The 23525-nt window shown below is 28.4% G+C and overlaps 1 protein-coding gene across 2 annotated transcripts in view; it reads right to left on the bottom strand.

Moving 5' to 3' along the window:
* LOC107452495 (uncharacterized) overlaps positions 1-23324 on the bottom strand; it is a 29779-nt gene extending 6455 nt beyond the window's left edge. Inside the window, exons 1-8 of one of the 2 annotated variants that reach the window (XM_016068980.4) lie at positions 23178-23324; positions 13894-17165; positions 11720-11844; positions 9528-9986; positions 8257-8400; positions 6638-6777; positions 6417-6529; positions 4339-4502 (exon numbers count right to left, since the gene is read on the bottom strand). In XM_016068980.4, coding sequence (XP_015924466.3) covers positions 4339-4502; positions 6417-6529; positions 6638-6777; positions 8257-8400; positions 9528-9986; positions 11720-11844; positions 13894-17140 — 4392 coding nt within the window. In that variant the 5' untranslated portion in view covers positions 17141-17165; positions 23178-23324. Of the gene's footprint in view, positions 1-4338; positions 4503-6416; positions 6530-6637; positions 6778-8256; positions 8401-9527; positions 9987-11719; positions 11845-13893; positions 17166-23107 lie in introns of both variants that reach the window. The other variant, XM_016068979.4, reaches the window with a different exon arrangement.
* Positions 23325-23525: the final 201 nt, after the last annotated feature.

The raw sequence follows: 23525 nt of genomic DNA on the forward strand, positions 1-23525 counted from the left end.
CTTTTTCCAAATGTTTAAGATAGCTTTTTCAGAGAAAAATACTATGATTTCAAAGAAAGCTATGTGCTCTGTTAACGAATGGAAATTACGATCATTTTTAAATCACATATCTGGGAACAATACTAAACTGTTCAATAATAAAATGTCACCATTTGAAAAAAGTGTGGCTTATTACTACATGACCTCAGATCTTTCAGTTGCGCTGACTTTGTCAAGAATTGTTTCTACCAATGATTTTGATAATTGTCTATTCTCATAATTATGGAAATATTAGTTCCATAATTGGAATTTAATAATGACATTTATGTTTTATCTTTTTCTCCTGATTATTGATGTTTATATAACTAAATTAAGGTAGTACAAAACATTCAATGATATTCATTACTAGCTCATAATAAACATAGTATAATGCCATAATTTTTGCAACAAATTTTTGAATGTATATTACTTGTAAAAAATACATTTTTTCCATTTTTTCCCCTTTATAAATATTCCACTCTAAAATAAAAAAAATAAAATTACTTGTTAGGATTTGTAAATTTTTATCTGGGTGGCCACTCAAATCAGATTTCAAATTTCCCCGATTTTTCCAGGTTTTCCAGAAAAAAATCTTAAAATTTCCAGGTCTGTGTTTCTTTTTTCTTATAAAGTGTAGGATGTGTACAAGAAAAGTGTCTATATTATAAAATATTTTATTCAAAATGTTATTTTTTTAACATATCATCTTGAAAAAAATAATTTATTTTGACAATTTGGCAAGATTTTTCATTTATTTTTTAATGTTTTGGTACAACATTAATTTTTAAAAAATCAAGACGTGGAGAAAATATGTTTAGCTTGTAGAATATATTGTTTTTATTGAATAAATTTTTTTAATGTGTTGTTTCAAGTAGTTTTTCTTCAAAGTGTACCTAGCAAACGACAAAAACAGAATGATCAATAAGACCTTGGATAAATATTGTTTAATATATTTTCATTACGCAAAAAGGGAAAATCGTTTCAGGTGATTATATATTAATAATTTTTTATAATTACAGTGGCACCCGAAAGTGTTTGTCCACTTATAACTTTTATTGAAATAGGAAATAAAAATTCATTAATTAAAATGAATATTTCAGAATGCGTATTTGATAATAAGATGTATAATATAATCTTAGGAAAACTTTAAAAACAAAGCAAAAGTTTATTTTTAAGATATCAATAATCAAATAGTAACAAAAATTTAACCCAACGAAAGTCATTGTACACTTAAATGTTTTCCGATTTCAGAATTAAAATTATCGTCTAATGCGTTAATTTGTTCCTTTAATTATCTTTCATTTAAATTTTTATATATTTATTTGCAATTTAGTATCAAGCTTGTGATAGCAAAATTATATTTTAATTTTTGATTCACCGTAATATTTTCTTTTATCAGTTAAAAACGGCTCATGGTCATAACAAAACAATAGACCAAATTTGAAAGTTGATAATTTGTCCTCATAAGAGGTAAATCAGTAATGAATATTGTTAAATTAGTTTAATGTGTCCTATTACACTGTGCAATATGTGATAAAATGCTTAAAAGAAGGACTTCATATCAGAGATTAAAATTATAAAATTTGTGGAAAAGTTCATTAATTCACAAATGAGTGTTGTAAAAGTTTCTGTAAAATTTAATAAAAAATATTTTATAAAAAATATTCACCCGACAAAAAAAAAACTAGTTAATTTATTTACAAACTTATAAAAGCTATTGTAGATGTGAAAGGAAACTCTACTAAATATTACTAATTAGAAAAATCAGAATATTTACTAATAGGCAGAGATTTTTTTGAAAGTGTGCGATGACTCTTGTGCGACAAAGTTTTTGTTACTTTTTGATGATTGATTTCTTAAAAATAAACTTTTTCTTTGTTTTTAAAATATTCCATGCAGTTCTTCTAAGAATAGAACATATTTTTTATTATTAAATAGCCATTCTGAAATATTCATTTTAATTAAAGAATTTTTATTTCCTATTTCATTGAAAGTCATAAGTGTACCAACACATTTACATTTCAATATAAAGCTGTACTGTGTTCTGTATTTTATCTTAACAGTGCTTTTTATAAAATTCATTGATCATATTCATTGATCATAAGTAAAATTTTTAAATAATGTTTATTTGAATTAGCATTATTATTTTAAGAGATTCAGTATACAAAAATAAATGTCACAAATGTAAAATTGTCAAATTTTTTGTTGTATACTCTATAGAAAAAAAAAAGATAAAATTCCTTAAATTTTATACTTTTTTTTCTTATTTGAAATTAAAATATTTAAAGAATTCAAATCTAAAGACATAGTTTCATTTTCCTTCTTCGTATTAAACACACATGAATAAATACATATATATATTTTATGTTTAAAATATATTTTATCATTTAATATATTTCCTATACATTCCTCAGTCTTTGTAAACTTTTTAGGGTAAAAGGAGGAATAGTTTTAGAAATATCATCTCTGGAAAGCAAGCAACATTTACGAACTTTTAATATTGTGATAAGTATACAATTCACATTTTGAATCAAAAATCATATATTGACCAACAAAACAGTAAAATTAAATACTAATATATAGTTAGTTCTTAAATTTTTTTTTTAAATTAAAATATGTTATAAGAGGTTAAAATGAAATAGAAAAAATTAGCATTAATGCAACAATTGTAACAATTTGTCGACAAACATTGCTGTTAGCGATTGTAAAAAAAAATATGTGATTGGTTGGTTTGCTGAGAAAAAATAATTCACAGATTTCTTTGAATGGGAGTATAAAAGCTTTCAGAAAAAGAATGCAATATAAAATCTATTATTATTAAATGATAACCAACTAATTTTTGGAGAATTTTATAAAGTTAAAAATACAGAAACATTTTGTCAAAATAAATTACCACCAAAGTATCGGAACAAACTTGAGCCATAAATGAATTCAGCCCAAGGACAGAATTTGAAAACAGAAGTTAATATCTTAATCCCTTCTTCCACGTCCAGCACAATCTTTGCTTTTCCTAAATTGCACAGTCCCATAGTCTGCATAGAGGTCAAATGTTTCCACATTCGTTAAGCAACCGTGAGAGAATTTTACGTGAAATTCTAGTTTAACAGGGCTGCAATGGAGCAAATTTTGATGCAAGCAAAATATCGCTAAGTTGATGATATTTCAACTATTTGACGATACATTTTTTGTCTAAAAAAAGTGGGTATAATGGATGAAATAATTTAAATTAAGAAAATTAGTAAATAATTTAAATTAGTGAAATTAAAACAATTATTGACGAAAAAATTTCCAGCTTTTCTTTAAAATAATTCCCTGATTCTCTAGGTTTTTTCCAATATAAAAAAAATTCCCCGATAATTCCAGGTGGGTGGCTACCCTGTTTATTTAAGCAAATAAAAACATGTCATCCAAATCTCTTAAATCACAAAGAAGAATTTAAAAAAAAAAAAAAACAGGAACAGACTGACTCAGACTGAGTATAACTTAACTAAAGATTTCTAAAGTAGACATGAAAACTTTAACATAAGCCATTCTTTTAAGACTTATAGCTAATCAAATCATTATCAGTTTCTTCCATTTCATTCAGTTTCTTTTGAATGAAATGCCAACGATGATGTCTAATAATCAGTTTATCTTTTCTTACTTTAATGTTGATTATGGTTCCTAAAGTGCATGTTTGATTGATTTCTTCTTTAAAAAAACAGAATTCTAAAAATATATATTTAGGACAGCAATTAACCGCTTCCCATGCAAATTTTTTTGAAAAAAAAATTGCAAAAAATCAGCACATTTTTTTCCATTTCATTAATAAATACAAGAACCTGAAACAAAACACAAGTTTTCCAATGAAATCTGAATTCTCTTTTTATGTGTAAAAAACATTCAATTTACCATCAGTTTACTATCCCAAGTAATTTCGGGCAAATAAAAAAAAAGTTAAATATTAGAGACAGCACAAAATGATACTTTCCGAACACCAGTGAAGTGATATGCCATTTTTATTTACCCTTTTTTCTAAATAAATTCAGCAACGATCGTACAAAACATGTGTGCATTTTCATAATCCAACAGCAAAACTTTCAAACAAAACCTGGCAAACTTCAAATCACAGCAGATTATTATTTTTTGCTTCTGGTCGAGTAAAACAAAATGTGCTGACAAATTCTGCTGTTTTTTCGGGACAATAAATATTTTCAAAATAAATCAGGATAATCAGGGAGGCGGTAAAATCTCAATGAATGTGAGATTTAGCCCTCAATTTTTATAGAGATTACTGTAGTAACACATTAACAGAAATATTTCGAATAAAAGAATAATTACTGGACACGAGTCAGTTTCTTCTTCCTTTTTCAAGGTGGTTGTAATGTAAGGATACATTTCCATTGAATGAAAGAGCTGAGAACCCCATTTCTCATTATATATACAAAGTTTCTTTTGGGAAGTGATTTCTTCAATTTTTTGATAATGACTGAGAAAATATTCATCTAGAAAAAAATAAGAGTGTTACCAATTACTGAAATAAAAATAATACAGCAAAACCTCACCTAAAAAGCCACTTAACTAATAGATTTTATATACAGTCAAACTCTGATTAGAGTGAAAATACGAGGGATCGAAATTCCGGTTCACTATAACCGGATATCTGTTCTCCAAACAATTTTAATTAATCCTTCCAAACTTCCCCATTTTATTACACATTTAAATAAATGACCCATAAAATTAAATACAAAAATAACTGAAAAATAATACATAGTAACAAAAATGTGTTCACTTTTACTTTTCATGACTCTTCGCCTTGCGTAAAAAAATCAAAAAAAAATTTGTAATCTTTAGCTGATGCGCAATCCACAACGAAACACTTCTCGACTCTAATTGTTTCTGAATTTATGTTATTCCGGTTTTTAAACCTGTTTAACCATCCATTCGAGCTCTTGAAAGTAATCTCAGCAAATTCATTGGCTTTGACTTGAAGCATTTGTCCAGATACTGGAAGATTGCGGCTTCTTTGAATGCTGAACCGATTTAATAATACTATTCAATAATGACGCAAACAAGGAAAATGCTTACTGCTACATTCCATGCAGTTTTAAAAATCGGTACATGTATTTATTTTGAAGTAGAAATTACAAAATTATTACGAAAACGTGAAGAAAATAAATCAGTCGACAGCAGAGAAAAGTTCATAATATCCAACTTCCTCTCTTGTTTTGGTTCACTATATCTACAAAAAAAAACATTATACATGTGCATTAAGGCAAGGGAGCGAACATTTCGTTCACTCTATCCGGGTGTTCACTATAACAGAGTTTGACTGTATACATATAAGCTCTAGGTAGCAGAAATAACCTTCAAGCAGGACAGATTATCAGTGCATCTGCAGATTTAGGAAAGAAGGGGGAGAAATATTAAAGAGGAAAAACCTAATTGGAATTGCTCTCTTTAGCATATGAAAAAATTTTCTGAACTACCTTAAAACTTTTTTAGTCAGAAACTAAAAAATATATAAATAGTTTGCAAATAGCTAACATAAAAACTATTTAGTTAAATGTTAGCTGTTTCTCTAACGTTTAGCTAGATAGTTAAAGGTGATTTTCAAAATTATTTTCATTGACTAGAACTTAATAATAATAAAAGAAATTATTATCAGCTTAAACAATTTTATCAAAGTACTATTGAATGAAATTCAAGTTAAAATAATATAGATTTTTAATAGCACAAATATTTTTTATACAGAATATTTTATTATCTTTACATACACAAATTTTGCTTTACACACCAAGCTTAGTTATTACAGAAGTATTTATTTATTCATTAAAACATAGATAGTGTTACCACTATGAAAAAATTTCTTTACTATACATGTTGGAAACTATAATACATCTTGTCACCCTTTTAAATGGACACAGGAGTCATTTGCACTTAAAAGACCTCTTTTAAAAACCATCAAGATTTATCTATCTATTAGCATAATTTTCTTAATGACTATTTTCTTGTCCCAAAAGCGTCAAAATTTAGTGACGTTTCACTGTATATGTATGGATTTTAAAAACATGAATACATTAATCACAGTTGTTTCCTTTTAACTAAACTAAACTATCAATGTAAAATTATTAATTATCAGAGATAAAAGGCATATATAACAGTTACCGATTAGTCTAATTCATCTAACTATAATACAGAAAACATTTTATCTTTCACTTTGAGATGCAATTATACACAGCAAATCTTTCATTACCATTAAAAAATAATTAATAACAAATTCATTGATTTTTGATTTGTGTTAATTAATGAAGGACTCATTGATTATACCAATTCATAATGTTAAAATGCAGAATAAGTTTAGTACAAAGCATATTATCATAAAATTAAAATATATATAAATATATATAGAGACAAACCATTGTCTTTGACAATTGCTGGTATAAACTCAACATCTAATGCATGGCTGACTAATATTTGTAGATATATTTCAAAACTCTCCTTGTTTGGATGCAATGCATAATCACAGGTACTAAAAATAAGCAATAATAAACAATAAAATAATTTTTTTAAGGCTTGTAAAATAACGTTTGTAGAACCTTAATTTTTAATAAACTGTAAAAAAAAAAAGATGACTCACCCACTAATATCTATCTCATCTACAGTGTTGTTTTCATTGCTTTTTAATAATTCTACTATCACAGTTTCATCATTAGATTCTATGACACTTACAGGCTGGAGCAAATATTTATGCTTTGAAGATGGGCTCCATCTAGAATACTGCAAAAAAGATTGCACAGTTATAGAAGTCATCTTTTATAGTGTTACAAACATAAATCATTATTTAATAGAGTTTAATTAATTGAGGTAGGAGTCGAGGACAGAGCCCTCAAATTTCTGCTAAAGATGATCACTCATCTAACACAATGATAAGACGTCCTGACAGGCAAATAAATAACTGATGCAGCAAGGTGTATACAGAAACAAGAGGATTTACATCCTATTAACAATTTTTTAAATTAAAATGTTTATATGAATACATTTAATATTTTTTATAAAATGTAACAAAACAATAAGTTTGAGTTGCCAGTTATTGTTTCGAAGCAAAATAAACAGTTGATATACAGAGAGCAAAAAAATAAAATAAATAACAACACAAATCACTCTGAATAACTTTTACTCTTAGGATCGGAATTTCACGCACTAAGACATATTTGAAATCACTCCTATGAATCATTAAGATTGAGTATATGTAGATCCGATCATTAGATTAAGGGTTATTAATTGCACTGTACCTGACTGCCGGACGGCAAAAAGATTTTCTTAAGAAAGTGCTTTGTAGAAGCATCATTAACCAATGGATGTCAAAGATACAGTTTTTCAACACTATTTATTACATTAAATGTTTAGAAATATACTAAAAAATTCTTGCTTGGAAGCTTTTTTGTTTTACTGTAAAAAAGTGTAAAGATGCATAGAAATATGTCAACAAACATAAAATTACATACCTGCCAACATTGGAGAAATAAAATAGCGGAGATTTTACTGACCGAACCAATTTTGGGTTTATGACTACTGATGTTCAACTTCGTGGCCTTGTCATTTTGAATCCAATCCAGAAGACAAGGGAACTCCTGGATCAAGATTTGGGAGAAACTTGCCTTCGTGGAGGACTTTTAGATGAAAATAACCCACCTTTGAGTTACATGGAGAGGAAAACCACTAAAAACTCATAGGACTAGCCTGACGAAGGGGGACTCCAGCCCGTAATCTGTCTACCACTTAGGATATTTCTCGTCAGCACTGTGGTCGGTGCAAGATGGATGCGGAACGTCGCTGGGATTTGAACCTGGGTTTACCTCATAGGAAGGGGAATGCTGAGTCATCAAAGCTCAACTTAAACAATTAACACTCAACATACTGCAGCATTCTGAAGGAATAGGAGAAGTATTTTTGCCATCAATAGATATTTTATCATCAAATTTTTTTTTTTTTAAATTTCTTCAACACACACGGAGAAATTTGAGAACATACGGCAAACAGGAGACAGTGGTAAAATACAGGAGTTTTCGTTATAAAACAGAAGACTTGGCAGGTATGAAATAACATGAGATATTGTTTAATAATATAAAGCATGAGTCAGAAAGATGACCCCATCTTAACATCCAATCTACTTATTAAAATAAGCAGATTTTATAACAAGTTAACAGTGAATTCTATAGCTAAATACAATCCATAATTTTAAAATGAGAATCTTACTGAAGATGTATTTTTGTAAAAAACACTGTTGCATCCTTCTTTTTGTATTGTTTCAAACAATTGCAATACGTTTTTCCCTTCTATTCGCCAGATGGGAGGATATGAACTTTCCTTAGTCTCAATGCTTATGACATAATCTCCAGTCTAAAAAGCATACAATAAATTTATTAGAAATTATTTACAAAAGTAAGCTGGGACAATCATTTCATACATTTTAAGAATTTGGAAATTATATAAAAGAAGGTTATAAAGATTTCAGTCATTTTCAGAAATATATATTTATTGTGATCACATCCTAAGAGAGAAGAATCTGTTCATTTTATATCAGGGTGCACAGCTTTCAACAAGAAAAAAGCACCTTTTAAGTACTAAAAAAATAAGCATTATATACTTAAACAAAATGCAAAATAATATTCAAAGACTTTACATGATCATGATAAAATAACTAGCTTTTGACAAAGAACTCTTTTTTTTTTAGTATATTAACCATGATAAAAAAGATCGAGAGATTTTTCGACTCGATTTCAGAGGGTGGAAAATGAAGCTTGAAATTGAGAATATTGTGCAAAATGCAAATGCAGCAGAGTTGCACATGAGAGTGCAATAATCTCACCGAACCCAGCTTAGAAGACGGACATGTGGACTCACAAATATTTCATGTAAAAGGTTAGGTGTCACTAACAATCGACGCTATGCCGAAATAGATTGTGGTTGAATGAAGTGTGAAAACGATGAATAAAACAAAGTAAAAAACACGCTTTTGTAAAATACATTGTGAAAATCAACATGTTTTTTTGAAAATCTCATTTTTGAACAGCAGAACTTAAGCACTTTTTAAAAACACTCAATGAAAAAAGCACCTTTTTTGGGCTTTTAAAAAACAAAAATAAGCCCAATAAAGCACTTTTTATATACTTTTCCTCTTCCAAATTTTTTTTTTTTTATGGTGCAAATTAAAATGTGAAAGAAGAGTAAAAAAAATAAATAATTGTATTTTGGCTGGTTTTAATATGAAAAATAATTCAGTTCCTTTTAATCATTAATTTTGATGAGGTTTAACTGCTTTGTCTTATGTTATATATAGCCTGCATTTAAAAAAAAATAATTCTGTTTCTAAATTTCTGTATTCTTTTTATTCTGCGCTCGATGATAAACATCTGTATTCATTTCTTGGTGTTACTTGCTGTTGAAGGGATAATAATAGCACCACAAATAACCATGAACTTATTATAATGTAATAAATAAAGTGAAGAAATTTTTAAAAAAAATACCTTAAAATGTGTTTCAACATTAGAACAATTTTCGTTGCTGGTAATAGCATTCTCTTTTAAGTGGGTATCATTTGCTTCACTGGATGAAGTATTAGTAATTTCTGGTTCAATGATTTTAGGAATTTCCACAACAGGTATTTCAGATGTCTTTTTGGTACTCTTGCGTCTTCTCTTTCTCGTTCGATAAGGATTACGCTGAATCCTTTTTTTCCGAGCCGCCGCCGATCCCGGCGACTTTTCGGTTGAAAGACGCTCTTTTGCCGGCACTTTTGCAGGGGGTGGACCTGAAGAATCTAAGATAGGAATTTCCTGTATATCCATGTTATGTGATTCCTTGTTTTCTTTAGTTTCAAGAGAGTCATCTGCACTTAAATCACTAATGATAATTTCCTCATTTTCCATGTTAGAAGATGAAGCTGCTGAACTAGTTTTAGAACACTTTTTTAAGGGGATTATCTCCTGTGAAAAAATTAAAAACATCTATTTAAAGCATAGATATTTTATTGATTCCTAAAATGAAGACAATTCCTTAAAATGATAATGACCCATGAAAAAACAGGTCATTTTAATCAAAAATAAAAACAAAATAGAAAATATATTTGTTAATTGAGTTATCTAAAAGGAACGATTTGAAACAGCCAATAGGAAATGACAAAGCAATTTTCCTTTTTGAAGGATACAAGCTTGCCTTTCACCTTTATCTGTCACGAAGCTGCTGCGTACACATCGAGAAGCCTTTAAAACATGAGGGCAATTTAGTCCAGCCTAGGGCAGTCTCTGCTCCTAGTTATGTCGGTCTACTTTGTCCAGGAATGTTACTTATTTTAAATCTTGTAAATATTATTAATTAAATTTCAAGTTTCGGACCATAATTATATTGGGGAGGGAGAGCATTATTAGTTCTGGACTGTTCAAAAAGTTCATTGTAAATGACTATTGATGAGTAGAAACTTCAGCTAGTATATTTATATTTTCAAGATTTAGTTATATAATGTTTAAATTCTCAAGAGATTCTTAGTGAACAAAATTTTTTAAGAGTAGGACATCATAACAGATTATCCCAGTAGAAGAATATTTAAATACTGGAACTGAAGTTTTTACTGCTTATTGGACCAAGAAAATTCGGATACATTAGATTCTATTCCCAAAGTTCAGTCATAGGTTAGAGAGAGCACTGTAGAGAACTATTTCACTTCAAATGTAAAGATTTTCTAAACAAAAAATCTTCTAATTAAAACACATGTCGAATCTTCAATGGATTAAAGTCCTCGTGTTTTTTAATCAAATTAAGAATTTAAACTTCTCATTACTAAATTGCCTAATTTTTTTTGGAAAATAAGAAGCTCTTTTACCAGTTTGTATAAAAGTGTTATTCACAATAATGCTTCTTTGTCCTAGGATCAAAAATTCTGTTGCTTAACTAGAAATGCAGTTAATTAAAATTTTCAACTTAATTGATACATCACTGCATGAAAATTACTAAGAGATAGATTTGAAAATAAATTGCCTTTTGGTAGATAAGAAATTTTAAAAAATCATATTTTTAATATGCAATTTCTAAGGAACTATTCGACCTATTTTGCTCAAATTTCGAATTTTGCCATGTAAAATTACAGGGCACAAAAAAATAAACGGACCATCCTGAATAATTCTTGATCTGACGACCGGATCTTCATGTTGTAGGGCTCAATTTTACTGGTTTGAGGAAGTGATGCTAATTAATAAGTGCAGATGATATTTTAAGCCATATTTCCCAGGTTGCAGCTATCCCCTGTATTTTGTGGATAAGAAATCCAAATCCATCAAAAAAAGGTACGTCTATTCAGAGAAGGTACGTTTTCGTGTCTGATTTCATAGTTTAAAATATCATCTGCACTAATTAATTAGCACATTTGACATAACCCCCTCAAACCATTAAGACGAAGATCCAATTGGCAGCTCGAAAATTATTCAGGATGGAACATTTATGTTTTTGCGCACTATACAACATTTAGCCAGAATATAAAATATTTTAGAATCAAATTATGCCCTTGGATAAATTTGAAACTGTCAATATTATAAATCTTTAAAAAAAATCAGAATATAGAATATTTTTAAAAGGGATACCATAAATCAGTATGAAAATTTTTAAACCACCCTAATTAATCTGTTACGCAAAACTTTTTTTAAAACACATAGAGTAGTTTACAAACCTTGTCTTCATCAATATCATCTATTTCGACAACTTTGGGAGAATCATCTTTTACATCAACAGTTGTGCTATTTTCTTCTGGTTCTTCAAACACATACTTTCTTTTAACACAGTTCCGGGTTTTTCCTTAAATAAACATTTATATTAGTAACAAAATATTCATATGCATAAATAAAATAGATAGTGAATACTTATTACAATAACTCTTGGATTCTAAGTCAAAAAACTTTTATAATTTTTTTTTCTTCTAGTTCTTAACAAACTTAAGATGGTGGAAGTAAAATAAAAGCTCCACTATATCAGATATGAGAAATAGGGTGTCAAAACTTTTATAATGAGTACAAATTTATTTCTTAAAATATAAGAACAATAAAGTTACATGGTCAACATTTCTGTTTCGAAATCATTTAAATTTCACTTTTAATTTTGTTTTAACAGACAGAAAACAACTTAGATGATAGTAAAAATTTGCTTCAACATAAATTACATTAAGATGCATACTGCCGAAAGTGACCGTGTCAATATAAAATTACTTGATTGATTGCTACCTTATTCGAAAGAAAAAGCCAAAGTTAAACATGGCAGTAAACCCAAGATAAGAAAGACAAATCTAAGAAAAAGGTAAAATACTAAGTTATTTTTCTGAAAATTCTAATTACAGAATTGTATTGATATAACTTAGACAGAAAAATCCATTGATAATCTATAATAATCCTTCTTAGATTTATCTTTCACAGCTTTGTATTTTACATGTATTATTTCTTGCATTTATATGTTTATCTATTAGCCTTGTATTTTACATGTTTTGAAAGATACTGCTGAGTACAATAAGTTAAATTCATCATTAGTTTAATAGTTAAAATTAAATCCGCAAAAGTAGAAAAATAAAAATTAAATTAAGAGTTGTAACAATATATATATATATATATATATATATATATATATATATATATATATATATATATATATATATATATATATATATATATATATATATATATATATATATATATATATATATATATATATATATAAATAAAAAATTTTAGAGCATTTTCTAGAACCCAATTAAAAAAATTGCAACCACTATTTTTCACTATTCTATGAATCGAACAACATAGAAATTAGTGATCGACAAACCTTGTCGAATGTCAGGTTGAGATAAAAGTAAGTATTCTAAGAATCATGCCTTAAAATGAAAATATAGCTTCAGTAGTTAAAGGAAAATAACTAATAAATTAATTATTAAAAAAAAGTATTCTGAATTAATTTAAATTGAATTTAAAAATATGAACAGTAATTAAGTAGATACAGATATAGTAATTTAATACTTAATTTTTACAGTTAATATGCATAGTTCAAAAAAGAAAATTAAACCAGCATATAAACAGATAAAATAAAAATGATTATTTTAAAATTACTATAGATAATTCTGAATTAGTTTTAAAATTTTTTCTTGTATCAAATGAATTTTATAAGAGCCTCTCATTAATTTAATGGAGAAGTACTTTCTACTGACACAAAGTTCTCAATGTTTCTTTTATAATCACAAGAGGGCTCCGCCTTATATCTAATTTTTTTCTCCTAAGTTTTATTTAATACTCCAATTTTTATGTCTTGATATTTTCTATATAACATTAAAGTCTAAGCTTTCTTTTATTTATTGCTTTCCAATTAATTACTCTAAATAAATTTAAAATTTAAAAAAAGTAAGATGCATTGTTCATAATTTCATAAGTGCTTTCTTATTAAAATAAGAGAAATTTTTTTTGTTGTAAATATGCAAAATTGCTAAGCAAAATTTGTCGAATAATGAAAATGACCTCCCATTCAGACGCCGTTGCATTTGAATTGTCATGTCTCAATGAAGCAATCAAGTGACAGTATTTTTCTTTTATTTAGAACAAAAAATACCAAATCACCCAATTTCATCTATGACGCCCTGGCAACATTTGAAAACTATTGACAACTTTATTTTGGTTTAATATTATTATTGCAATAAATATATTTAAATCAAGTACCAAATTGTATTGTAAAATCAAATTGTATTATCGTTCAAATTATTAATTATATCATTAAATAAACTCATAAATTAAAGACAGATAAATTAAAGACAGACAAAATTTTACATAATGTCTTTGCATTAATGTAAAATACAGCGTAAATTATACCCACTTCTCTTAGAGCCAGCTCTCTTATTTTTTAAATCCTTTTCTTTGCATTTTCGCATCAACACTCGTCTAGGAGAACATTGAGAGTTTTGCTTCACTTTAGAAGCATTCCTTGTTTTGGCATTTGAAATAGTTTTTGAACTCTTAACGTCTGTTGGAGGTTTTTCTGCATTACGTTTCACTTTTATGACTAGTAAATGACTCGCTTTCCTCCTCTTACCTCTCTTCTTCACGACGCGAGCACTTTTTATAGAGCACTGTTCGGGAGTCTCTTCTTTAACTGTTAAATTATTATCAGTAGTCTGTTCCACGTTATGGGTGGGTTCCGAGCTACTCTGACCAGATATTTCTTTTTTAGCATTACCTTTACAAGAAGATTTATTTTTATCAGTGTGATCTTCTTCATTATCTTCACAAAGTCTTTGAATAGCCATGGCAACTGAATCAAATATATCTTGCGTTGAGTTTTCATCCTCGTCTGACGAAAACGAAGGAGCTTCCGGATTTGGCACGACCATTTCTTTTTGCAACGAGGAACAACCAAATAAAGTGGGATCTAGAGAAGGAGCTTCATCAAAATTGTCTTTATCGTCGTGCTCTTCGATTAAAGTTTTGTTTTCAGCTAATTTGGAGTTATCATTAGGGATCTTGTCATCCTCTTTCCTTACAATTTCTTCACTTTTCGGAGAATTCACAACATCTTCTTTCTGATCTGGTTTTGATTCCAGATTTATAGGGTCTGTAGGAACTGGAGGATCATTGCTACTTTCCAGAAATGTAAGAAAGGACTGCAAAAGTCCTTTCTCTCTTTTCCCTTTCTTATCAGAAAAACTACCTTTAGAAGCACTATCTTCGACATCAGGATCTGAGGAGAGACCAGCGAGGAATCCTAAATCTTCAATACTATTGCACAACTTTTTTGATTCATCAGACAGCTCATCTAAAGGAGGAGGTGTTCTTATCAATGGTTCATCTTTATCTTTTTCACTCATGCTGTTCACTGCACTTTTTTCATCATCACCACCACTCTCTTTTGAAAGTTCTTGTTTTGTTAGAGACCACTTCCCTCCAGACTTATCTGTCTCATAGTTTAGGTCAGGAAGATGATCCTTTGTGTCCCCAACAGGAGAATCAGACTTCTTTGAGGTTAAATTCATGGACGTTACTTGTGACAAGTCAACTGGAAGAGGAGAGCTAGTAACAGGCATTTCTTCATCCAATGAAAGACTTTCATTGCTCTGTATGGAGGTGCTGTCATTTTTGTTATCCTCCGCATCTCCTGCCGATTCAGGAGATGATAGTTGAGATTGTCTATTTTGCAAATGAGAATATGTGCAATTTAGAGGCAACGAATTAGTCGACACGTCTGTTTTACATTTACGATCGAGCTTAGCTTTGTCTTTTGAAGCAAAATCGAGAACAGAGGGTGAGGAGCTTGGTGAAAATGGAAAGTCGTTTTTCCTTTTGATAGCCCCTTCAGAATGATTCTTTGCATGAGCCTGAGTTTGCACGGGTCTTCTATTAGTGTAATTAACATCTCCCTGATAGCTTTCTTTATTCATTTTAACCATATCTAAAGGTGTTAGATGAGCATCCTTGCGTGAAGAGCGGCAGTTGTCGATCGCTTTAGCCGAATTTCGACCACTGTTATCGACTACTTCCGACGGGCCGTTCCCGTAATTACCATCGGCACGGCCATGATGATTATCGGTGAAAGGCCCACTGTTAACACTCAAATTACTGCTTTCGATCGAGTAAACAGATGGCGACGATAAATCTTGCTTAGCAGGAGAACCCGATTCCGAGTGAGTCGAATAACATCCATCATTTGAAGGTGAATGATACATTACAGACTGACTGTTAACAGATGAACAACCACTATCATGGCTTAGAGGTAAAGGTGTTGGTACATAAGCCTGACCCATAGATGAAGAAGGTGGTGTAGTATGGGCAGGAGTAGATGCAGGAATGGGAGTGTTCATAGGTGGATACAGATTCTGACTAGCAGATGAATGATTATTATTTGAGTGTGCCATTGACTGCCTGTTTCTTTCTCTGCTATCATTAGGAGGAGGAACAGGAGGATATGGATATGCCTCTCGTAAGTTATAAGAATGGTTGGGATGAGATTCAGAATTATAAGTAGATGAATTGTTACTAACATTGCTCGTTATAACAGACTGTCTTGATATTTGGCCATTATGAACTTGAGATGGATTGCTGCCATTTAAGCTGTTGTTTGGCACAAAATTAGTGAAGTTTGAATTGGCACTGGGTTTTGTGCTAGCATTTGTAGCTTCGGGTCTGTTTATCTGGTCCGATTTATCCATGGAATCAAAATTTCCAAATGTTTGTGAGTAACAATAGGGTGATATTGAACCTCTCTGAACAGAAGGTGGCATATTAGAGCAATAGGAGCTATATGCAGCAAAGTCATTTTTTGAGCAGGAGGAGTAATAATTATCACTCACTGAAGAGAAATATGGATCATTTTGAGGGGACAACAATGTGGAATGTGACGTATTACTGCCTTCTACGTAAGACGACGGTGGCCGAGCTGGTGATGAAAGAATGCTTCTATACCCCCTGCTCAAATCTTGCTCTACGAAAGAACTATTTGGTATTGAACCTCGAGATTGTTTTGGACCACTCAGTTTTTCACTACCTCTTCCAACTAAATGAGATCTTTGCAATACAGTTTCATGTGGTAAGACTCCAAAGGGTCCACAGTTTGAAGGGATCATTCCAGAATGCCTCCAAGATCCTGGTGGCATAGAATTAGGAAATAAATGTCCTGCACTACCAGGTAAGGCATTACTCCCATCAGAATTTCTTGAATAGGCTGCCATACCACAATGAGCAAAACCTGTTCTGAGATCATTAAAATCATTTTCTCGATTGACAGCTTTAAACAACCCTCCTTGAGGAAATGATGAGAGATGACCCTTATTGCCAGGTGGGAAAGAAGATGAGAAAAGACTAGCATCATAATTTGCAAATAAATTTGCATTGAAAGATGGATCATTGTGATTGGCTTGGGAGGGATTCAAGCCATGAGAAGCAGCCAATAAGAAGGGATGAGGTCCACCAGCATTGCCATAACCAGGAATATGCTCCTGTCGAGGCAAAGAAGAAGATAATGCAAGATCATTCATCTGAGCTTGTGGTGTTAAAGCGCTAGACGGATGATTCATTGAAGCTCCTAGTCTTGAGAAATGTTGACTGTAAGCTGACCATGATGTAGGATCCATGACTTCTCCAAATTAGAAAAGTAACCTTTAAAAAATAAAATATTCTTAAAGCATAATAATTTTGAACAAAATAAGTCATCAAATCATGTCTATCATTGACATAATTAAGACTATTGAGAAATATTTTTAAAGTATTTCTTTTACAGTAAATAATTCTTAATAAAGGAAATTACTCAATGTTTCATAAAGAAAAAAAAAAAGCCAATTATGTATGTCAAACTAGGAAATCTTTGCAGGTAGTTCTCTACTCAGTCCAAAATAACTCTACAATTTAAAAATACAAAAAATTTTAATGAAAGAATTTTTTGATGGGAAAGTTTGAATTCACGCTTTTGGAGAGAACTTCATACTGTGAACATCTCTCCTCTTCTCAGTCATAAATGATTTTTGTTGTTTTCAGTATCTTTGTCTTTCTGCATCATATCTCTTTCAATCTATTTAAAAATTAAATGAGAACTTTTCATAATTAAGTTTAGGATACTTAGTAATTAAAATTTCGCATTTTTTAAAATAGTGATAAAGCAGATAAAAATTTCAGCCTATTTCAAACTAAATATTTTTTAAATGTTTCACGCGTAATAGACTGAAAGTAGAAATTTTAGCTTGTTGCAAAAGAGAATAAATTGTGGTACATGAGAAAAAACTGGGAGAAATTTATGACCTGAAAGAAGATATATAACCTTATATAACCTGAAAAAAAGCATTAAACAAATGGGTAAATCTATAATCAAGAGGCAATGGAAGGATTAAACTCTATGAAATAATAGGGCCATAAAATAATGTCATAGGAACCATAGAATTTACAAAAATTTATCATTGAATCACTTAGATGCTAAAAAATACTGAGAATTTTATGCAAAAATATTGCAAGTTGACTAGAAAGAGTTACTTACAATAATATTACAACCTGGTGCAATAATATTGCAAGATGGTGGGGAAGAATTTTTGTCTAACTGAAAATTTACATTTCTTTGAATAATATGACCATAGAGCCATGAAAAATGTCATAACAATCTTAAAATCCCTCGGATGCAAAACATATTGACAACCTGGAGGAAAAATATTGTAAATTGAGCAATAGCCAGCTGAATTGGCCTAAGAAAGTAGTTTAAAAAATTTCAGTATTATATCAGGACTGTAAAACTTTTACTAATTATACAATGCTCTAAAAATCTCATTAGTATATTTACTACATTTAAATATATGTTATAAAATTATCAATAGTTTCTGAGATATTTTACTTTCAAAAATGAATTATGATTTCAAATTAAAAAGATTAAATAAATTATCTTCTTAAATTCAATTTTTTCAGTTCTGATGAATATTTCTTAAATTGAGAAATCAAAATTTTAAGTTACAAAACACCCATAAATAGTATGGCTAAAATTTAAATGACAAAAAATGAATACACAATGAGTCCAAAGCTAGTTCTTAGAAATATAAAAATTTCTTTATTAATAACTTGTATGTACTAATTACAGAAAATGAGATTATTTGTTTATATCTAATTCATTATTTACTTTTATATCAGAACATAATAAATTAATATATCATGAAATTTAAATCTTTTAATAAACAAGTAATGTAGACATGGGCATTGATGGTGGGGGTGGGATGGTGAGTATTTGAATAATTAGAAATCACTGAAAGTCCTCTAAATTCATGAATTCCTTAAAGACGAGAAAGAAATAATCATTTTGTACGTATTTAGCACATTTAAGAAAGTTTCTTTTATGTGTAAAATTTAGAGAGCTATTAAGACTGTTTATTTCAATTTTGTTCACCTTAAAAATTGCTCTTATGAATAGGCCTTGTTGCGTAATAATCACAATATATAAGTAATATTTCTATTATAAAAGATAAGTTATAAAATTATCAATAGCTGTTCAAGTTTTTTATCTTCAAAAATGAAATATGATTTCAAAAGCATACAAAATGAATGATTTATTTTATTTTAATTTAAGTTTTATTCAACTAAATATAAATTTCTTTACATATTCTCATGAGCCATAAATATTTCTTAAGCAAAATTTTAAGTAATAATAAGCGAATATTAAACATCAATTTATAATTTTCCTAAAATATTCAAATGCATACAAAATTAACAATTTATTTTAGTTTTATTTAACTCAAAAGAAGTTTCTTTACATATTCTCATTAGTCATAAATATTTCTTAAGCAAAATTTTAAGTAACAATGAATTAATATTAAATATCAATATATAATTTTATTAAAATAGCATACCTGCCAACATTGGAGAAATAAAATAATGGAGATTTAACTAGCTATATTTTTTAGGCTACAAGTAAAGTTTTGATACATCATTTAAATCGGAAAGAGAAATTCAAATTTGGAAATAATATAAGCACTTACAATTAGCAAAGTAAAAAATGTATATATAAATCTTAATCTAAAGAAGATTATTTTAAACCATTACTTATAATTACTTAAACTATTAAACAGTACTCATTTTAGGCAGAGTAAACAGGGAGCAGCACCCTGCTGCCTTTTTTGTCAAAAGAATCCACCCTGTTGCCCCTGAAGTAAATTAGTGTCCTGATGTAATAGACTCCATACACTTTTTGCCCTTTCTTTCCTCAACCCTTCTTTGTTTTTTCCCCAAACTCTACAATGGATTTCTTAAACTTTTGTTATTTTTAACTCTATTTATTTAGTTTGTCATTGCTGTCAATACATAGATTTATATGAGAAAGGAAAAATAGCCATTATATCCATTATTTGAATCTATTTCAACTAGAACTTATTTACTAATTGCAATAAATAAAATACATTATCTATCTACCTAACATTCTATATATATATATATATATATATATATATATATATATATATATATATATATATATATGGTATATATATATATATATATATATATATATATATATATATATATGGTATATATATATATATATATATATATATATATATATATATATATATATATATATATATATATATATGGTATATATATATATATATATATATATATATATATATATATGGTATATATATATATATATATATATATATATATATATATATATATATATACAGTGAAACCTCCTGTTATGGACACTCCTGCAAAACGGACGCCTCTCAATACGGACATATTTTTAATTCCCAGGGAATCTTCTATGAATAAACCATTACGTACATTCTCTGCAAAGCGGACACTCCCGTAACCGGACGCGGACAGTCATTTTGGTCCTGAAACGTTGTTTTTTATCTCTTCAAACCGGACACTACTTTTTCTAAATAAATTGCAAGCTAAAAAAATTCAACTTTTCACCATTTTTAAAGCATGTAAATAAAACTTTTTGCCTTATCCATAACTAAAAATATTGTTAAGCTATTTCACCAGCGAAAAATCAATCTTTCTCCTGTCACCTTGCCTTATCTTTGTAAAGAAAGGAGAGAAAATGGTACTGCACTCCTGAAATAATTCTGACATCGGCATCTTTTGATCGTTTCATCTGGACCACACAGGTTATGAGACCCCTCAAGTTGAAATTGCTTTTCTCAATGCTTCTTCCCCATTGAAAATTTCTTTAATTTTCTTATCAATTTGAAGACTGTATTTAACACAACTGGGGTAAAAAAAAAGAAAACAGAAGTATAATCTTTGAGATGTTTATATAAATGAAACATTTATTCAGACACTTGATAGCTGATCAATTGTGAATAACCATCTCCATAGGTCCTCATGACTTACAGGTATGCATTACTTTTTTTTCTGTGAATCATAGGAGGTTTATTTTCCAAGAAGGTATTAACCATGTTCCCTATCAAATGATAAGTAGGTGTAAGGGGATGTGAACCTAATAATTGAAACGGACTGAGGACAGTACGCTCCTATTTGGTATCATATGTCTAACTTGAGTATCTATGCTAATAGGAAAATTATATTTATTTATCTGTAGCTACATCCAGAATTATGTATTTATATCAAACTTCTTTATATATTCTTTTTTATCTTTCTTATTGTTTAAATAAATATTCTTGTAGATATTTACAGTATCCTTGTAGATATTATTTAATAATTTCTACATCTTTGAGAATATTCAAAAAACAATTTACGGTGTTAAATTTCGTTATTAGGGTACCCTTCCCGTAAACGGACAACTCTTATAAACGGACAAATTTTTTGGTCCCATGAATGTCCGCTTAACGGAGGTTTCACTGTATATATATATATAAGTTAACAATATAGAGAAAACATGATAAATATTAGAGATTAATACAAAGAGAAGAAGAAAAATTATTAAAGTAAAATATAAAATAAATAAAAAATATACATTAAAAAGCTGGAAAAAAAATGAAAAGATATAATTTCTTTATCAGCTCACAGGATTATATCCGTAAAAAGGAGCGCTTTCTAATCGTTTCATTTTGTTTTTTATTTTCTGGCTTTTTAATGATTACTTTTTTTCTTTAAATATTTTATTTTGATAATTTTTCCTCTTTTCTTTGCACTAATCTTTAATATTTCCTCTATATTTTTAACTTACTTTATGAGTTCTATAGACTTGCACATTTGCTTTTTATAAATCAAGTTCAATATATATAGTATGACTAAAATTGTTTCTTGTGAAAATTTTGTAGAACTTGCTTATTAAATTAGATGTGCATGTTACCTATTCATAAAATCATCAGATTCATTATATACTTTTATCTGAAAGTAAAATATGCATATATTTTGAAAGTTAAATTTTGTAATAAGCAATTAATCTAATAAAAACTTTAATAATAACAATATTCAAAATTTCTCATTTAAAACATTAGCTACTAATTATAAATCGATTATTTGCTATTTATAAGTAAAGCCTAATATATAGTATGACTAAAACTGGTTCTTGGAAGAAATATGAATATCTTTCAATTACATTGTAACTTGTTTACTAATTGTATTAAATCAGGCTCGATTATGATCTTTACTTTTATAAGGATATAAAATAAAATTACATTTTGAAAGTTAAATATTGTAATCATTAATTAATTTAGTAAAAACTTTAATATTAACTGCAATATTCTAAGATTCTCACTTAGAACAATTGCTATTTATAAACAAGTTAAATATATAGTATTACTAGTTGTAATAAATAAGGTATGTATGTTATCTATTTATACAATATATTCATCCATTTATGTTGACTTTTATCAGGACATAAAATAGAAAATGAAAAACCTTTTATACCAGTTAATAAACCTACACTAAATCAGTTGTGTTTTTAGTATTCCAGTACCATTCATTTGTTTATCTATCTGTTTACATAATGTATTCATCCAATTGACTACTTATTTAATAATAAATAAAAATGAGATAGAAATACGATTTAAAAGTTAAAATGTTGTAAAAAGGCAGTTGCTTTACAAAATCTTAAATAACAATATTCTCTTATTTAGAATAATTGTATTTTAAATTAGAACACAATATAATGTAGAATGATTTTTCAGATTTTTTCAAATATATATTGAATTTACTAGAATATTAAATTGATTATTTATTTTTGAGAATTTTTTTTTAAGAGTTTCAACACAACAGTTCTGATTTTTAAGAGAAATCAGAAAAGTTTAGTGAAGATATAAACATCAAACATATTTCTTAATTTTAAGAAATGTAAATGTAAAATTTTAAATAAAAGAGACTGAAAACTAAACATCATAATAAAATGTGATAAAGAATTGTCCACGGCAAAAAACTCATCAAAATTTTCAATAACTTGCTTAAAAAAAACTTACGCAGCTACTAATTGCATTAAATGTACAAATATTAAATGAATTTAAAACAATCTGTTTTAGAAAAAGGCCTCGAAATATGTCAAATCGATAATAATATATTTATAAGAATTCTTGAGGAGCATTACAATAAAATTTAAAATGATTCTGACGGGTAATGTTTCGTTCAATAATCCATATTAAAATGCTAGTTTAGAAATGACAACTTACTGTTTACATATTACTGGAAAACCTCACATTTAACTTAGAAATGAACAACGATGAATCAAATATTAAGTACTTGATAGATCGATGATTTATTTGATTTTTATAAAGTACATTGTCATTTAAGATTTCTCTTAGATCAATTTGGTATTTACATCGCAGAAACCGTAACTTCTTAAATGCATCGTCCGCCATGTTTACGATCATAACTAATTTTTATGGTGCCAGATTCTTCTCACTTTTTTTTGCATTTAAAGAATTAAAAAAAAAAATTTTTTGATGGAAGTAGTAATCTTTCTTTATAAAAAACTCGAAGAATTGAATAAATTTAACAGATAATTGAAAGTAATGCATGAGAAAATCACATCATGAATTTATAAAAAGTAAAAAAATTGCCTCCAATGTAATTAACCGAATGTTTCAT

The sequence above is a fragment of the Parasteatoda tepidariorum genome, chromosome 4 (assembly GCF_982258835.1).
Source record: "Parasteatoda tepidariorum strain Cologne lab strain chromosome 4, Ptep-v5.0, whole genome shotgun sequence".
In the NCBI taxonomy this organism is placed as follows: Eukaryota; Metazoa; Arthropoda; class Arachnida; order Araneae; family Theridiidae; genus Parasteatoda; species Parasteatoda tepidariorum.